A 17,569-nucleotide genomic window follows, 5' to 3' on the forward strand; every position below is an offset into this window, starting at 1 on the left:
GGCCTGTGTCTAACTGGGCCCAGAGCAGGTATTTAACAAACGCTTGCTCAAAGAAGGAAGAAACCAAAATGCTTTGATGCATACTGATATGTTCATGTTTACTTTGTGTGTTTTATTTTCTCTTAAGATTCTACTCAGAGAAAAAAGCAAAAGACCGACTGAACCAAAACAAAACCCTCTTTCCGTACTTTCTGTTTTATCTCTGTTTCTCTTCTACATATGCTTCACTCTTCTTCTATTTCCAATAAAAGTCCCTGAAAGATTTTACTTTCAGTAAAACTTCCGGTGAAAGTTTTATACTTTAAGGGGAAGTATGCATAGAAGTAAAACCATATCAATTAGGATTTCAGGAAGAGTTCTTGCAGTTGGAACGGTGTCCCAGTCCCTCAAAGACACTCAGATTCGAGATGAAGATTGTTCTCTTCAGCTCTCATATGTGGAGAATTAGCCTCAGAAAGCTTAAGTGACTTCCCCAAGCTCCATCGACTTCTGTCTCCAAATACAATTTTCTTTCCACTAGCTTGGGGCTGCTACTGTGTGTAACTTACCCATCTTCTAAGAATGAGGAGAAGAGAAGTGAGGCCATGGGGCCTGTCCCACCTGGACACAGGGAAAGGTGGGGCCCACACAGGCTATACCCCACTCTCCAGGCTATGAAAGAATTCCATAGATGAGGGCCTTTTGTCCAGGCAGGTATGGATCCCAGCAGCCAGGGGCAGGGCCCTCTCTGAGCCTGCACGCTGGCCAGAGCAGCAGCTAGCCCCTCCTCCTGGTGATACGGGCCACACAGATGAGGCCACTGTTCATGACACGGCCATGCCTCCCCTCTGCCTTGGATGCCTTTATTCCCTTTACCTCATTAGAGAGCTGTGGAGGCCTAACAAGACTAATTACCAGGATAGTTGGGGTCCCAGAGAACTCTGATGACTGTCAATTTATCCATCAGAAACATCTAGCAGGAATGAAAGCCTCAAATAAGACACTGTTTAATTCGTAGCCAAGTGACTCACCCAAGAACCTCCCCCTTCCTTCCATTTTCCCCTCCCTCCCACCACTTCCCTTCCAGCTTAAGTTAGAAAGAGAGAAAGACAGAACAGGGTAAGCAGAGGACAGCATGCAAGGCCAAGGTCTAAGAACATCATTGCATTAGAGCATCCGCGTGTGAGGAGAGGCCAGCCTGGTATGGAACAGCCAAGATGTGGAGCTATTCTGGGCCCTGGCAGGTGCTCATTAGTGCTGCCAGCAAACAGCAGTTAGACATCTATGGGTGGAAGCTACCCAGAGGGAATGGCAGGTCCTTGGAGACAGGTTAATTGAGATTGTCATAGAGATGGCCCAAGGTCAGGGAAGGATCCCACTGGGCTGCTTCCTAGGGTTAGCTCAGAAGACAAGGCATCCGGGAAAAAGGTGAAGAGTTTGGGACACCCATACGCCCCAGGCAGAGCTGCCTGGGAATAAATATACCAACCTTTCCAAGGGGTCAGGGCTGTAGTTTTCACTTCTAAAAAAAAAAAATTAAAAACAAACCACTGTTAAGGTAGAAAGCAGTCAGAAGCCCTTGCTTTGCCCTTGGCTCTTGCTGTCTTGACCACAGCCCAGCTCTCATATATGCATCTCTCCACTTTGCTGGGAAGGTGGAGTGGGGGTGGGGGGTGCTAGGGCAGAATATGAATGATGATCAGATTGGATCATTGATCCAATGAGAGTAAACGCAATCATCTGATTGTAGCAGAAGACTCAGTACATCTTGGAGCCTGGGGCCCCAAGCCAATAAATACTTCTTTGTACAACTTTCTTTGGCCATCGGACCCTAATTAGTTGAAGTCTGTAAGCCTTAAGTATAAAATTGGCTGGTAACAAATGGATTATACTATAGCAATCTGAACATAGGTGTCCATGCTACATTTGAGTATAAAACTTTGGCATTTATCTATGTGTTTTATAAACACTGTGCCAGAGGGCCCAGACCTGTGGTGCCTGACCTCCCTGAAGAACTCAGACTATATCAAGCTGGTCCAGAGGGCAACCTCCGGCAATAAGACCCACACCTATGCTTCTGCACTTGCACTTGCTAAGTAAGACCTGCCTGTGGAAATTTACTGTGATGCCAGCTCTTTTTGGATGATTAGACCACAAAAGACCCACATTTCACCAACTTCAAGCCTCCAGAACAATCCACAGATACTTTCTGCTAATAGTAGAAGTATGAGTGGCCGGAAGTGGCCCAATCTGGAATACTTTTTTTAAAGATTTTATTAAATTTATTTGACCCAGAGAGACACAGCAAGAGAGGAAACACAAGCAGGGGAGTGGGAGAGGGAGAAGCAGGCTTCCTGCTGACTGGAGAGCCCGATGTGGGGCTCGATCCCAAGACCCTGGGATCATAACCTGAGCTGAAGGCAGCTGCTTAACAGATTGAGCCACCCAGGTGCCCCCAATCTGGAATATTTTACTTCCCTCTTCCCTCTTTTTCTAGGGGTCTCTGTATCTGTTCAGCCTGGATAAAGAGAGGGTGCAAAATCCTTTCACAATGTATTTGTGTACCAAATTAACATGATTACACTTTAAACATATTTTTATTTGTCAATTATACCTCAGTAAAATAAAAAAACAAAAAAAATGCATGAAATTCTTTGCATGAAAGTGATCCCACTCTCTGTGCAAATGTCCTTGCATACAGAAGGAAAGACAACCTAGACATAATTCAACCTAAACTAAACTAAAACATCTGACCAATTTGAGATGAATACAAATGTATGCCTTCAAGCTCTTTATTTTTCTTTCAGGACACCTGAAATAGATATCCCTCTCGACCAAAGTGGACATTAGCAATGTGGGGAAGCCACTCTGAAAAAGATGGAAAGGGTGATGTATGATCCAAAATCAAAGGCATGTTTCACAGAAGATCTGATGTCAGGTTGAGGTGGTAGAAAAAAAGCCAGGTGTGCTGGTGCCATGTTGTCTGTGCATGTAGTGAGGACAGTCCCTTGGAGTGATTTGCTGGGGCCTCGAGAACCACCCGGAAGCCAAGGTGGGGCTATTTTCGTGAAGTGCCTCACTCATGTACGACTGACTTGAGTCCCTCTGTACCAAGAAGAAGGGTGACTTCAGGAGGAAAGATGAAGAACAATAAAGTAGTCATAGTCCTTCAACCCCAAACCACAAAGAGTTCAGATGTAGGGAACATTTGGGGGCAGGCAGCCACAGACTGGTAGGTTGCAAGTTTAGATTTTGCTGGAAAAAAGATAGAGGGGAGGGTTCTGCTTGGTAGTTTGGTTTGCTGGAACTATCAGAAAGATAAATGAATTGAAAGCATACGTTTCCACGGTGATCTAAATACAAGTTGTGATTTTTTTGTAAGGCAAAGATCTGTAAACAACTTCAGCTGAATTGTCCCCATCCAGCTACTCTTTTCCCTGAATCTGTAACACATGCTACTTGAGTGAAGGTCAGTACTCTTCAGTGTCCACCTTGGCAAAGCACAATTTGACATTGATCCTTAGCTAGAATGTATCCTTGAGCTTTGCCAGACAGCAATGTTTCAAAACTTCTAGTTAACTGAAATGTCCTACTTCCGCCTTACATCTCACCACGATGAGGGGGGAAATGTAGCCACGATATTCTTTATATTTACCCTGATGCTACACTCCATCCCATTCCCTTTGACTTGGTACCAAGGAAACATGTTTTCTATATCATGCTCGAGATGGCATCACAATTGCCCCTGTTTACAGAAGTGTGGGCTTTGTTTGAGCCTCCAAGCTGAGTGCAGCTCATGTTTCTGAGTTCATTCTTGGCTCTCAACAACAACAACAAAACAAAACAAAACAAAACAAAACAACCCAAATAAACAAAAAAACCCAATCCCTGATAATTCAAGCATGTCTTTTCCTTGCCAAGAATTTGACTAAAATTTGTGATATATTTTTTTGTTGACATATTAATGAGCAGCCAGATAGAACTGGGTAAAATATCCAAAATGAAGAAAGAGTGAAAAAGAGAAGGAAAAAAAAAAAAAAGAAAAGAAAGAAAGAAAAAAGAAGCACTCCCCTCAAGCCTCTGAGTCAATATCTCCGGTCAATCCATAATGTGATCTTTTTGCCACCAAAGCCAGTGCTTGCAGCTGAATCTAAGTACCTAGGTAAGCACATGGCTTCTGTCTGATTTTAATGGGCAGAGGAGAGCTGGTTGCATGCCAGGATGGATATATTCACCATCTAGAAAAAGGATGAGAGAATGTCTTTTTATACCTTCAGTATTTAGACACATGTGTCATAGAAATGCTCACTGCTGGATGGCTGGACCTAATTAACTACCTTTAATCCTCTGCAGGGAAGAACTGATCATCTTTCCTGCTGCAATTTTTTCCTTCTGATACAGAGTTTACTTACTCCCCATTCTTTAATAAGTTGGTTTGACAGTCACTGTGAGGTTCCCAGGCATTAATCAGCCAACCTTTCCCAGCCCACTGATACCATCAAATCTGACTTCATGCTTAGGAGATAAAAGACGAAAGACAGTGGATGGGAAATGAACAGCTACCAAGACGCTGAGTTTGCAGTGTGGGTTCCGGCACGCGTGCCTGTGAGGGAGCTTGGTGAGGGATGGTGGCGCATCCCTGAGTCCTTATTTATCATGGCAGGAGTCCTGCACCACCAAATATTAATACGAGAGGATGACATGCAATCTGTTGTGCTTGCAAAAGGGGAGCAGAGAAATACTTCAAGGGTGGCAGCAAATGCTGAGGAGGAATGAAATTCTCTTATCAGAATCTCTCTAGTCTGTCCAGATATTGAGTAACAAAACAGCTTAGAACTTCTCTTAAAGCCAAGTGTACCCTGTCCATGGAAATCCATGCATTTGTATAAATCTTGGTTGGTATTTCTGAGATAAGATGAGCATAACTTAGGGGTATTTCCTGAGAAGATAGGTAGCTCTCTATTCTGTGGGAGACTAGCAGAGGAGGAAGTTAAATAAATAAATAAGAAAAGAATGGGGGAAAAAAAAAAGGAACACAAGTGAATGGGAGAAATGCCCCAGGTACACGGTCTGTTTTCTTCCGTTGTACAAAGAGTCTAACAGTTATAGTAAAGACCACAGAATCCAAACCTTGGAACATTCCCGATGTCTACAATCTACAACTTCTGGCAATGACCCATTGCCCTGTACTCAAAAAGAAGGATGTGGGGTTGAGAGCAGCCTGAGAGGCCGAGTAGAGAGCCGGCATACAGATCCTTTTACCCAAATTTGTTGTTGCAGCAGAGAGGAGTGAGGCAGGACAGCTTTGTCTCTGCAGGTGGAGGCTGGTCATGAAGTGTCCTGCTCCGGCTCAGCTGCAGCAGCCGGAAGTGATTGTTTCTGGTCTGTTTTGTTATTGTCGGTTCTGGTGTGGGACAATGCCCCCTCTGTCGGGTGAGTACACCTTTAGGGAAATACGAACTCCTAAGCCGCCACTGCCTATTTTAAAAGCTCCTATTCCCTCTGGAAATAAAGAGCTCAGTGATCAGAATGAGCTCGGTCACTTCTGAAAGCACAGCCTGTAGCACCATCTGTCTTCGCTCCAGTTCCTCATGCCTCCCTTTTACCATTTACGGTTCGCTCCTTTCCTAACACTCTTGATGCTCTTGATTTTACATCAGTGGATATCCCTGCATCGGGGTTCAATAAACATAAGTTGAATCATAAATTGGACCCGAATGTTTTCACTGACTTCACTTTTACTTTCTATTTCTTTGTTTCATTTTCCTGTTCGCGGTGCGTCGCTATGGCACCCTGTATCACTAAGGTGAAGAATGCAGCCTTGAATCTTTTTGTGATGAAAGTATTTTTCCTCATCTGTCAAACAGCTTCTCATGCAATTTATCTCCTTCCATCTCCTTTCTCACCTTGCAGGTCCACTGCCAGCTTCCAATGAGTGTTGCTGTAGCCAGACAGGAAGGGATGTGGGGGGATGGGTATGGGGGCAAGTGGGATGAGAAAGGTCAGGGACTGGGGTGGAGGGGGGCAAAGCCTCGTAGCTGCCTTCCTGCTGGGCCACCGTAGGGTCCTCCCTGTCCTTTGGAGGAGAACAGCAGCACACGCAGCATGGATTCCTTCCACCACTCGGCTGGACTCACTCCAGCCCAAACACTCATGCACAGTCTTGGTGAACCTCCTCTGCGAGGTCTGTGGACCCTTGCGAATCACTTATGGCATGCTAGTGGGCCTTGAGAAAGTTGAAAAGGTGGTGCAAACACAAGCAGGAGAGGCAGGAGCTGTGTATGGGGAAGGGCTTGAAGTGGATTAGGACGTAAAGTGGCCAGGGAGAAGAGCTTTGACGTTAAGAGGTGGCACTGAGGGAAATTCCTGTCTTTCAGTCTGCATCTGGAGATGGGACTGGAATGATTCAAAATGCACCTGGCAGTTTCTAAAGCCTTTTTACTATGCAGTTTCTGCTGAATGTTGGAACAACTCTAAGGTAGATAAGGCAGATCAATTCTATTTTATAGAAGAAGAAATTGAGTCTCAATAATGTTTAGTGACTGCTCAAGAGCACAGAACTACTAAATGTCGGGCTCTGAACTGGATCTCAGTGGCATCCCACTCCAGGTCACAGCTTACTAACTAACATGTGTGCTGCACCCTGACTCCCTGCCTTCCTTAGAGAACCTTGCTTTGAACCACCTGATTCATTATTGGGGATACTTAAATCTTCACGCACACAGTGTTTGCTTCTGCTGCTCAGGGCCCACTGATAGGATTCTTGTTATGAAAACTGTTCGGTGGATTGGACTGTCTTCCTACTGGTTTAGACTCATGCTCTCTACCTTTGGCCTTTACACAGATTTCTAGGCTTTGAGAAGTTAATGGTCCTTTTCTTTCCCCCCACCTGGTACTCCTGAGGAAGTGCGGACAAGGTGTGAGCAGAGTGAGGAGGACTACCCTTCCAGCTCCATCAGCTCCAGTGACTTCCTTAGTTTTCACAAGCATCCTCTAAGCAACTTCACAGATAGGTAATGAAAGGTGGGGAAGGTTGGAGGGGGACTCCAGGAGAAAGGAGAGGGAAGAAAAACCATAAAGCAAGGGGGATACTGACCTTGCAACAAAGTTGAGCTTGTAGGCTCATTTAGTTCTAAATCGGGTGAGGGACATACAGGAGAGAAAAATGAAAACAAACACATATATTATATACAGCCGCTATATATTTGTCATATATAGTTTGTATACTGACTTTCACATACATTTCTGTGGGAATGGGTAAATAAAGGAAGACACAAAAACCAAAAGTAGTAGGACAAGATTCAACATGAGAACCACTAACGTGCTTTATGCTTCCATCCTTAGATGTGATGGTTGGAAAGTGAGGGAGCTGGCCACTCATACATTTCCCAGAGCTGTGCTGAGCTTGGGGACTGATGTGGTAACAAAGGACCTAAGTCCCTTTCCAGATGAGGTTTCTGTCACACATCTTATCCCCACTGAACTGGAGACCAAGTTCAGGAATTTCTGATCCCATGGCACCACAGCACAAGCAAGATGGCCCCAAGAACCACCATGATTCTGGGAGCCCCGGCAATCTCTGTGGTCTTAGGGAGCAGGTGCTCAGGACGCTGTTGGTCCGTGGTAGAAAAGATGACCCTGCTCCCTTTGGATCCTGGCCATGATGGGGCCTCCCTGTTCAGCATTTCTCACTTTCCAATGTCCATGTCACATGATGAGGGCAAGCAGTCTGTATGAAAGTCAGCAATAATATAGCTGGCTTTCTGCGATGCTATAGGAGAATGGACTGCATCACACAGTTTACAGATTCGCATAACACAAATGCTGCTTTCCCATTGCCATAGTCTGCTTGATGGGTCTTGGCTGAGGGTCCGCTGATAATGGCAGATGACACACGGAAAACTTTGGTATAAGTTTGTATTTGTGATTGATGGTGGGCCTCCATCATGAATTTTGGGGTTGCCATGTCTGGACTAGACCTCAGCAAGAGCCAGTGGGGTAGAAACACCCACCTCTCTCACTAATGGCATTTGACTAGTTCCACAGAACTATGTCAGCCACAAGGCATCTCAGTGACGGACTCCTCTCAAATGGTCTCTCATTTGAGACTTCAAAATTGCTTTCTTTTGGATTAAATTTGGAAAATGCTCCATGCTTTTTCTCCCTCTTAGCGATTTTACGTGTAAAGAAAAGCTAGGAGATCTCCACATTAAAGAGCATTCCCATGCGTACCCCATTTATCTTGGGGGCCTCAGTCTTTCTAAACTTATCTGAATACATACTATCACTTTTCCATGTATCTTTTCAGAGAATCCTGGACTCCAGAGAGCTGACAATTGGAGGAATGTCCATATGACACACAGGGTGAAGACAGATAGACCGACGGGGAGGCAGAGGTTCTAATTGCCACATAGGGGTCTGCTGAGAAGAGCAGATTTATGGCACATGCTTTACTGCATTCCTTGTCACAAACGCCAGCTATTGCACTCTCAAAGCTTGTGCCTTCTCCCCGTTCTCATCTTCAGATGGCTTAAGGGGAAGAGGCCAGGGAATTAGACAGCAGTGATAAAGCCAATTGCAAAACCATGTCATGCATCCAAATCAGAGGAGCAAGGAGGACAGAGGAGGAGGAGGAAGACTGCTTACAGGAATGAGGGCTGCTGTGGGTGGAGGGCAGGCCTGGGGAGGGTGGACGGCACCGCTAGGAGAGCCTGAGATTTGCAAGGCCAGGGAAGGAGGGGTCTGTTCCTTTATAATCCTGGCCCTTCTGTTTCTGGAGACAGACACCTGCCAGAAAGCCAAAAAGGCTTGACAAATGTGAGGGGCAATTATGACTATCCCTGTGTGAGAGATGTCAGACAGATCAATCACTCTAATCACAGCTCTGCCCATTCTGAGCAACCAGCTCTGGGATCAAGGGCAGCCTTCCTCTTCCCAGCCCCCTTGGATAAAGCTGAGCTTTGTTTTCTGTGTTGGATAAAAGGGGGGATCGAATGTGATTTGGAAGCGGAGATGGGACCATGGAGCTGTACAGGTGGGTTAGTTGGGGCTGGCTGGATACAATGGACCGTGGAGAGATGTGGTAGGGACTCGGGGCGAGAGTGAGGTAATTGACGCTGTAAGATTTTCTGGGAGTTCTCAGAGGAAAAGGAATTTATGTTCTTACTAATTATCTGCTAATTCTTTGCTTTCCCTTGCCATCATATTCAAGGGTGCTTGCTACCATGGGAAACTAGAGGGAAGGATTTGAAAAATTCCAAGCTACCTGAGCTTGTGAGGGTATGGAGGAATTTTCCCTCAAAAACAACCAGAAGTTCACTCTGTGGCCTGAAGGTGAATCTGCCTCTACCAAGGGATGCAAGTCATCCCTGGATACCTGGAGTCCTGGCAGATGACGTAGACCTACACATCAGCTCACTTCCATTGTTTGACACATCTAGGATCTACAAGGGAGTTTGTTTGTTTGCTTTCTTGACTTGCTTCTGGCACCAGAATACTTGCCAGATATGTAGGAATGCAGAGCAATTTGCTGTACCCACATCAGTCCTCCAATAAACCATTTGAATGAATGAATGCATGAATGACTATGTGACTTCTGTCAGGATGGTGGCTTGGCTGGACAAATATATCTTAATCCAGTCAGACAACACCCATTGACACAAATGAGGAGCTGAGGGGAAAGCCCCGTTTCCTTCCTGAATTCTCCCTCCGAAGCTAATTTCAGGATTCCCAAGGCCCATGATTCTACTTTTACAAATATAATTCAGTATCTCTATGTCCCAACAGCCAGGAAAAGAAATGGTAACATCTTATACCATCCTAGTGAACAAGGTTTTGAAATAGTAAATGTTGCTCTCCGAGTGCTTTGCTATTAAATCCAACTAGAACCCCCCCCATCCCTAGTCAGTTGAGGAGCTCTCAAAGAGAAAAAATTAAATGTCACTTCATCATCCCAACACCATTTCCTCCTGCTTCAGGGTTTACCCATTACAAATGAAACATGAACATTCTTTCTCATTTTTTTCCTACTACCGATGCCCCCCTCTCTCTCATTCCCCCTCCTCTTCCATTTCACTCACCGATGCCTAGCTTCTCCTGATTCTTTCACACAAGCCACCCCACACTTGCAGCTCTTTCTGACTCTTTCTGTCCCATGAGACCCTTTCCTGTTTTCACTGCCCAGCTCAGGGCTCAGTCTTACCAAATAGCGTAATGCTGGCATTGGTGTGGCCCAGCTTATTGGAGGCCACACAGGTGTAGTTCCCGTAGTCATGCTCGGAGACATTGAAGAAGATGAGTTTTGAGAGAAAAGGTCTGTTTTCCACTTTGACCCCCTTCTTTCCTTCAACCAGTCTGAGACCAACAAGAGAGAGACAAAAAAGGAGAAAAAAGGAGATGGTTATATTTTTCTCAAAGGAGGAAGACAGACTCTGGAATTAACGATCTTCTTATTGCCCCCATTGACATCATGATGACTACTTTTCTCCCCACTCAATTAATGCATGTCCACACATAAGGATATGTACTTGTATTTCTCTACTTTTGTGCATGTGCCTGGAGACAGTCTTGGCACTACACAGATACTCACTAAACTCTCTGAAGGCAGATGCCTTCAACACATTCAGTATACTAGCTGTGTGACACTCGACAGTAGGTACTCCCAGTGTGGACTTAATTGATGTAGATGATAAGGTTAATAAAGATGATGGAGATGGTAACCATAGAGAATAAAACAACAACAACACCTCAATCTTCAAAGAGAAGAACCTGAGGATTTTGAAAGAACAAAGTGTTTTCAAGCACCTTGGTAATAAATTTTCCCTTACGAACTTGAGGCATTCTGCAGGTAATACTTTACTTTTGCTGGTAAGTAGAATATAAGTATCAGGGATCACTTTTCCAGCAGGGTACTCTGAAGGGCTTGGGAGAGGTGGTCTCCCCAGAATAGCATAATGACTCAGTCTGGAAAGGATTATAGATTCCTAAGTCTGACGCTATAGAGCCTGGACAATAGCAGTCCGATATGCCACAATGGCTTGCACTGGTGGTAGGGGCCACTAAAGAAAGACCACAGAGTGTGAGTGCGGAAAACAGATATACCTGCTAGAGCCATAGATATCACTACTAGGCAGGTGGAGAGGGTCAGGAGAATACCGCTTAGGGGCTGATGGGGTCATATCCTCTATCTCAGGAAGCTGTCAGCAAAAATTCTTAGTACCATTACATGTCTACATGGAAGTTATGAGACCAACCCTCTTCCTTTTAAAAACTCTGGAATGTCCTATTTCAGAGAATGGGCTTTAAGCCAACCTTTTACTTTCCCTGAAATCATTTGTCTTCCTTGCCCAGAGACTGGGCCGACACTATGGGAAAGATAAATGTTGGGGGTGGGGAGGGATCCTTCTGAATGGAGGATCTCAGGGAACATGGTTTAGGGCTTGGCTGGGGCAGAGCATGTAGGAAATAAACAATGTCAAGGCATAGGGACAGAAATTGGGGCCAATGGCTGGTTTCAGAGTCATCAAACTGAGAAAGACAATACTCGAGGCAGAACAGGAAGTGAAGCCCAGCAAGATGATGATGAGAAAATGCTCCATAAACTAAAAATGTTCTTCAATATACTAAATTTCTGTGGAGTCAGACATCAAGACCTCCTGCCTGTCTCTGGTCCCAACATGCTTCTGGCACAGAGGGCATGTGCTTTGTCGTCCTCTGAAGACATAGTCTCTGTAGGACTATAGAACAGTTCAATCTGCCACCCCAATCCCGATCCGAAGAGAACGTCAGGCTCTGGCTTCAGTTCTTGCGCAACATCTGTCTCCTGGGAAGTCAGAAGGTTGGCTGGAGGAAGTTGCTTGCTTTTCATTATGTAGATTTTCCTGTGGGAGCCTTTCTCTCTCATAAGCTAGGGGCAGTGAACTGGCCTGAGTCCATGGACTTCATTAAAATGTGAGCACTGTAGGAAGGGAATGAGGCATCCGGCTGTGCTGCCGGACGACGCGGTTTTATTTCCAGCTTGTTATGTAGATATTGATCCTCTAGGGGGTGCTGTCCAAAGAAGGCTCTGCAAGCCCACCCACCAGGAGGTTCTGGAGAACCCGTCAAAGTGTATCGATCCCATTTGCCATTTTGACGCCATTCCTGGGCTGGGGGGGAAGACTTCACATCAGAACCAAGCTGTGAATTAGATTTCAGCTCTGCAGTGGGGAGAGACACTTACCCGAATCAGGTTCCTGCTTGACAGCTCTGAAATGTCTTTAGCTAAAAGCAGGGGGGGGGGTGGCGAGCAGCGTTTTTGCGGCACTTTGCAGCTTCTGGGACGACAGACTTGCCTCTTCTCTGTGTGGTCACACATCACATTTCCCCATCCCATACTGCTCCCAGGCTCCAGAGTTTTAATGAACCGGAGGCTTTTCATTGGCTCGTGTGTCCCCGCGGACGGGTGGATCTTAATAAGTATTGCAGTCTATTTCCTCTCCCTTTGACTGGTGACACACACAGTGGCCGTAGCGTGCAGTTGAGTGGTGCTAGGATGTAGACAAAAGAGGCTTCTACTGCAAATTTTGAGAAAACTCGCTGTCCCCATCACATGGACTCCTTTGATTTGCCTCTGAAGTCCACTCATGTTACTAGGAATGGAGCTAGGGGAGAGCTGCTCTTTCCTTTAGGGGGGAGCCACCTGGAGGAGGTTGCCTGGCAGCCTCAGTGGCACAGGAAGGACTGGCAGCAACAAGGACCTTAGAGCCAGAGCTGTTGTGGTTGAGCTGGGTGTCAGGAGGACAGACAACTCCACTCAGTGGGAGAACACTGGAAATAAATAAATGAGGAGCACATGGAAAACTGACCAGAATCAATTGAAGGGGAGACAGGAGCCCCCATGAGGGGAACTTGGACAGTAGAGGAATCAAGGCTGCCTGAGCCGGGGGGGAGGGCCGGTGGGATCTGAAACGTGACGGGGCTTTCTTCTTGGAAAATAATACATATACAGCAGTCCCTCCTACGACACAGAGGGTGCAATGCAGGACTGTGTTTACATTTTTTCTCACCACTGGTCATTTTTGTTGTGGACAGCTCTACATATTTCCTCCACATATTTTAAGATCTCACTTTCCCCTACATTTTTACTTATCTTTTTCTCCCATGAAGAATTAAAAAAAAAAAAAAAAGATGCATCTGATTAGGGAAGACCTGGATAATTGAAGGTTCAGGAACTGGGTGTGGAGCTCCATGTTTTTTGTTAGTCTTTTCTGATACTAGACTTCCACAGAGGAGGGCCGTCAGTGGGAAGGCAGAGGGACCAGGGGAGCAGGACTTGCAAGAAAAATGCTTATTTACTGGGAAAATGTTACTCCTTTCAGCATGATTCTGAGTTCTTAGGAGGGGGAAAGCCAGCTACTTCTTCTTATCTCTTCATGTGTTCGCTTTTCTTCCTTCTGCCTCCTGTCTTTCATCTCTAAAATGGGCCAGATGAATAGGATACACCTTGTCAAGATGCTGCCAGTCTTTTACTTCAGGACTGAAAAGCACTGCTTCTCATTTGGGAGGATTATGATAAGACAGGAAGAGTCTGACGATGGAGTCATGTGATTCCAAGACGGGGCGAGCTTTTGGTGTCTGACTGACCTCATAAAGAAAGGCACCCAAGGCATGCTGGAAGAGATGTTCTAAGTAGTGCAGGCAACAGCTGGGTCACGGCTGGCCTGGACCTGCTCCATGTTCCCTTCTTGCAATCCCCCTTGGGCTGTTTTTCTTCCCAGCTTTTTAGCCCCCAAAGCACCTTCCTCCTTCACGCACATGCACCACCCCCTCCCCATTTTTATCAAAGCATTTTGAACATGGACAGCTCTTGCACATTTATTCGTTGTTCGTCCACCTTAAAATAGCTCTTTGATCACAGTAATTGTCATGTTGCCTGGCTGTTCTGAGCTGCTGAACCCTGTGCTAACTCGCCATTTGATAACTCTTCGCAATGACAGTCCTCCCTGAATCACAACAGAGATCCCGATGATGGCTGCAACAATGGGAGGGAAGGGGATAGTCCCCTTTCTTTTCTTTTACCTTGAAAGAACAACCCAGGCACAAAGGGAGGGCTAAATCGGGTCATGAACTCCTTTATCCACCGCCACCGACGGTGTCCAGAACTGAACTGGAGACCTGCTAACTTCTTGGCCACTCCCAACACCTCGTGAACATTCCCAGTTTCTTAATGCAAGTCTGAGAGTGTGTTAAAAATAGCTTCAGGCAGAACACATTATTTTCTTGCCCTATTTAAAAAAAAAAAAAAATCACAGGCCTTGCAATGTTTCTGTGGCCTTCTCTGAGATTTGGCTTTCCTAAAAAAAATGTTTTGTTTCAGGCCCGTTGATTAGCGAGGAATAACTCTGTATGGAAGGGTTAAAAACAGAGCTGAAAATCATGACTAATCAGAAAATATAGCCCCCACTCCCCCACCTTGATAACCAGTTGCAACTAGAAGAAGATTGTTCAGAAATGCCTGTGTAACCATCTGGAAACGGGAAGCTAGAAAACCTTTCTTCGACGTGGAGGCAGGTGAGGCAGGTGAGGCAGGTCGGGCAGGGAGGGAGTCGTTACCTTTTCTCATCCTTGTACCACTGGAATTCTGCAGAGGGAACAGCGGAGGCCTCGCACTGCAGTGTTCCCTTCTGTCCAACGGGGACGCCTGTCCCCTTCGCTTCTGAAATGTACGGCGGGTCTGCAGAGAGAAGATGTGCTGTAGCATTTTAAAATGCATCCTAAAGTGAGGCAGGCTGCCCAATTCACTGGTTTTGGTGTTTACTCCCTGCTCTACCTCTGTTTGCTCAAGCTGACAAATTGTACACGCATTGAGCCAGAGTGTGAAACCACTCAACACGCTGCTAAGGAAAACCTTGTCTTCCTAGCATGTACGGGTGCTGTTCCCCTCTGTGCGGAGGTGGAATGAGCAGGTATTCAGGCATATTTCCTGTTTAAACTTTTTAACTTTCATAGGAGAGTGCCAGCCCATCAACCCTACATGCCTTTAATCAGCCTTATAGAATTTCTGCACACCAGGTTCTTGCCAGACTCTATAACCTCAAACCATTCAGTTCCCATCAAAAGCTCAGTTGCAAGAAATAATATTCATGGAGAATTGCCTGAAGCATAGACAGATCAGCCATTCTTTCAAACATCCTAAAATGGATCCTCAAATCCAGCCAGACCAGACTAGACCTATAAACCTGGCCTGCATTCATTTGAAGTCTTTACCTAACTACCCTTGGCAATTCCAACAGTTTACATGGAAATGCATTATGAAAAACAGCCATAATAAACTTGGCATTCTATTTATTGCAGAAGTACCATGTGTGACATTGTTGACAATATCTCAAAGTGATCTATTTGTGGAGACACTAAAGAGAAATTTCTCTTGGGTCTCAGTACCAGGAAAAGCAGTGTTTTTCCCAAGCAACAGGTTTGCTTTCATCTTATGGACATAAACCTTAAAGCAGATGATGTCTCCCCATTTTGATTTCACAACTCAAAGCCAAATTCTGCACCTGTGTCTACCCTCCTTGAAGTATATATTTCTGGTGTTCGTTTATCCCTAGCTTTCACTTACTGTCCTAAATAGGTTCTCCCTTTGTTCCCATCCCCTTACTTTCCAGGTTAATTTTTATTAATTTCGAATCCCTTTAACAAGCTGGTGGTCCACATTCTGGTATAAGAATGGTAGCATTTTTATACCTATCCGCTTGTTTCCTAAAGTGCTGTGCATTAAGTAGGTCCAAATTGTAACAGAAAGCAAAACATTAAAGAATGAATAACCACCAAGACACAATAGTCTTCCCACACTTCCACCCCAAAGTATTGAAAAGAAAACGCTTCTTGTCTGCTGGGTTAGTTCTTGGGTTCTATCCTGTTGTAAGACTTCCTGAAATGAGCACAGCAGAGAAAACTTTCAAAAGTCCTATGGAACTACTCAATGCATACTATAAGGAATCAAGAGGAGAGAACATGAGACACAGGTGGGGAAGTGGAGGAGGGTCAATGTCAGAGAGAATCTGAGTGGTTGATAAGAGAGAATGAGGGTCTAGTCAGATTCTGTATCTCTGTTAGTCAAAATCAGGTTCTGAGATGCATCCTCTAATATGTGTATGTTTATTTATATTTAAATTATGAATGTGCACTTTGTACATCAACATATGTAATAGCAGAAGTATAAGATCACATAAGTATACCATAAATATGTACAATAAATTTCCATAAACGTATCATAGATTTCCCTTATACACAGGGTATTTTTGCACCCCACTATGGACATGACCGGGCTAAAGAGGAAAGAGCTAGGAAACATTATGAGCAAAGTATGGGAAAAGTTGGGATTCAAAGATGCATTTCTATAAATTGTACATTGAAGGCCATTTAATGATCTTCTAGGAATATAAGCCAAGTTCGGGATTATATTAAATTACTTTCAGCGGCAACTTTTTTAAAACTAGAACTTGGAATTACTCCTCTTGAAAGCAGAGAATGGACAATGACATGGCACTAGTTCCCATCCTGAGTCAGCTCTGGCTCTGTGATCCAGCTCTTTGCTGTGGTCATGACAGCAGCCAGCTTCACACGCACAGAGTGGGGGTTCCTGAGACCACTTACAGTTCACGGTGACCTTTACTCTCCGGACCACTGGTGCGGCCACATCATTGGATGCACTGCACTCATAGTCCCCCGACTGCTCCCGTGTGATGCCCTGGATTTCCAGGTACTCGTCTTCACTCACAAAGCCCACAGCTGCAGGAGAAGGTACGGTGAGAAAACAACACAAAACAAAACACCAAAGGTATAAACTTAGAAAACAAGTATAAAATGGTTATGTCTTCAGAGAATTGTGCCATTTCCAAGTTCCGATTCTTGAGAACCATGCCCATTCTCCTACCCTCCCCCCCGCCCTTCTACTGCTTCCATCATCAACTTTCCTTTAGTTTCCCAGTAGAGCAGCTGAAATGTTTGTGCTCCTACCTAGACTGAACACAGAGCCTGGGGAATTACGAGTCCTCAATAAGTGATTAATAATTGACATTTACACGGCCCGAATCTTACCAAGCGGTGGGACTCTGGGATCTAAGTTAGGCACCATACGTGAATATTAATCTTTCTGATTCCAAGGTATCACTAAGGCTGAACCTTGAAGTCTAGATCTGATCATTGCATCCCAGACCATAAGTCAATTAAAAATACCATACTAACAGTTACACACACACGAGCCACAGAAGGCAGTGGCAACACTGACAAAATAAATTTAAACTCCGGCTTTTAGATTTAGACACTTAATAAAATAAGCAAAGATGAGTTTTCTAAATTTTGATCTGCTAGAACTCTCGTATAGAAGATCCTGAAGACAAACCAACAAAAAGGACACCAGACTTCAACCACAAATACAGAAGAAAGTCAAGAGCAAGAAGACATGGTGGCAAATCTTAACATGTCGTGTCTTAACCGTGACACGTTTCATGACATGTCTTAAACGTGAGACATGTTTTCTCTGTTGAAAAATTATGAATAAAAGACAACTCTTGACCTGCTGGCTTCCTACTTGAGCACTAACCATGCG

The 17,569-nt window shown here is 44.9% G+C and overlaps 1 protein-coding gene across 9 annotated transcripts in view; it reads right to left on the reverse strand.

Annotated features, from left to right (window-relative positions):
• NTM (neurotrimin) overlaps positions 1–17,569 on the reverse strand; it is a 948,645-nt gene that overhangs the window by 9,811 nt on the left and 921,265 nt on the right. For 6 of the 9 annotated variants that reach the window (XM_004763931.3, XM_004763937.3, XM_013062163.2 and 3 more), the window contains 5 exons: positions 16,615–16,749; positions 14,572–14,692; positions 10,181–10,332; positions 7,076–7,111; positions 1,469–1,501 (listed from right to left, as the gene is read on the reverse strand). In XM_004763931.3, coding sequence (XP_004763988.1) covers positions 1,469–1,501; positions 7,076–7,111; positions 10,181–10,332; positions 14,572–14,692; positions 16,615–16,749 — 477 coding nt within the window. The remainder of the gene's footprint in view (positions 1–1,468; positions 1,502–7,075; positions 7,112–10,180; positions 10,333–14,571; positions 14,693–16,614; positions 16,750–17,569) is intronic. The other 3 variants (XM_004763933.3, XM_004763934.3, XM_004763935.3) reach the window with 3 other exon arrangements.

This window comes from Mustela putorius, unplaced genomic scaffold (genome assembly GCF_011764305.1).
Source record: "Mustela putorius furo isolate JIRA1106 unplaced genomic scaffold, ASM1176430v1.1 tig00000460_pilon_pilon_pilon, whole genome shotgun sequence".
NCBI lineage: Eukaryota > Metazoa > Chordata > Mammalia > Carnivora > Mustelidae > Mustela > Mustela putorius.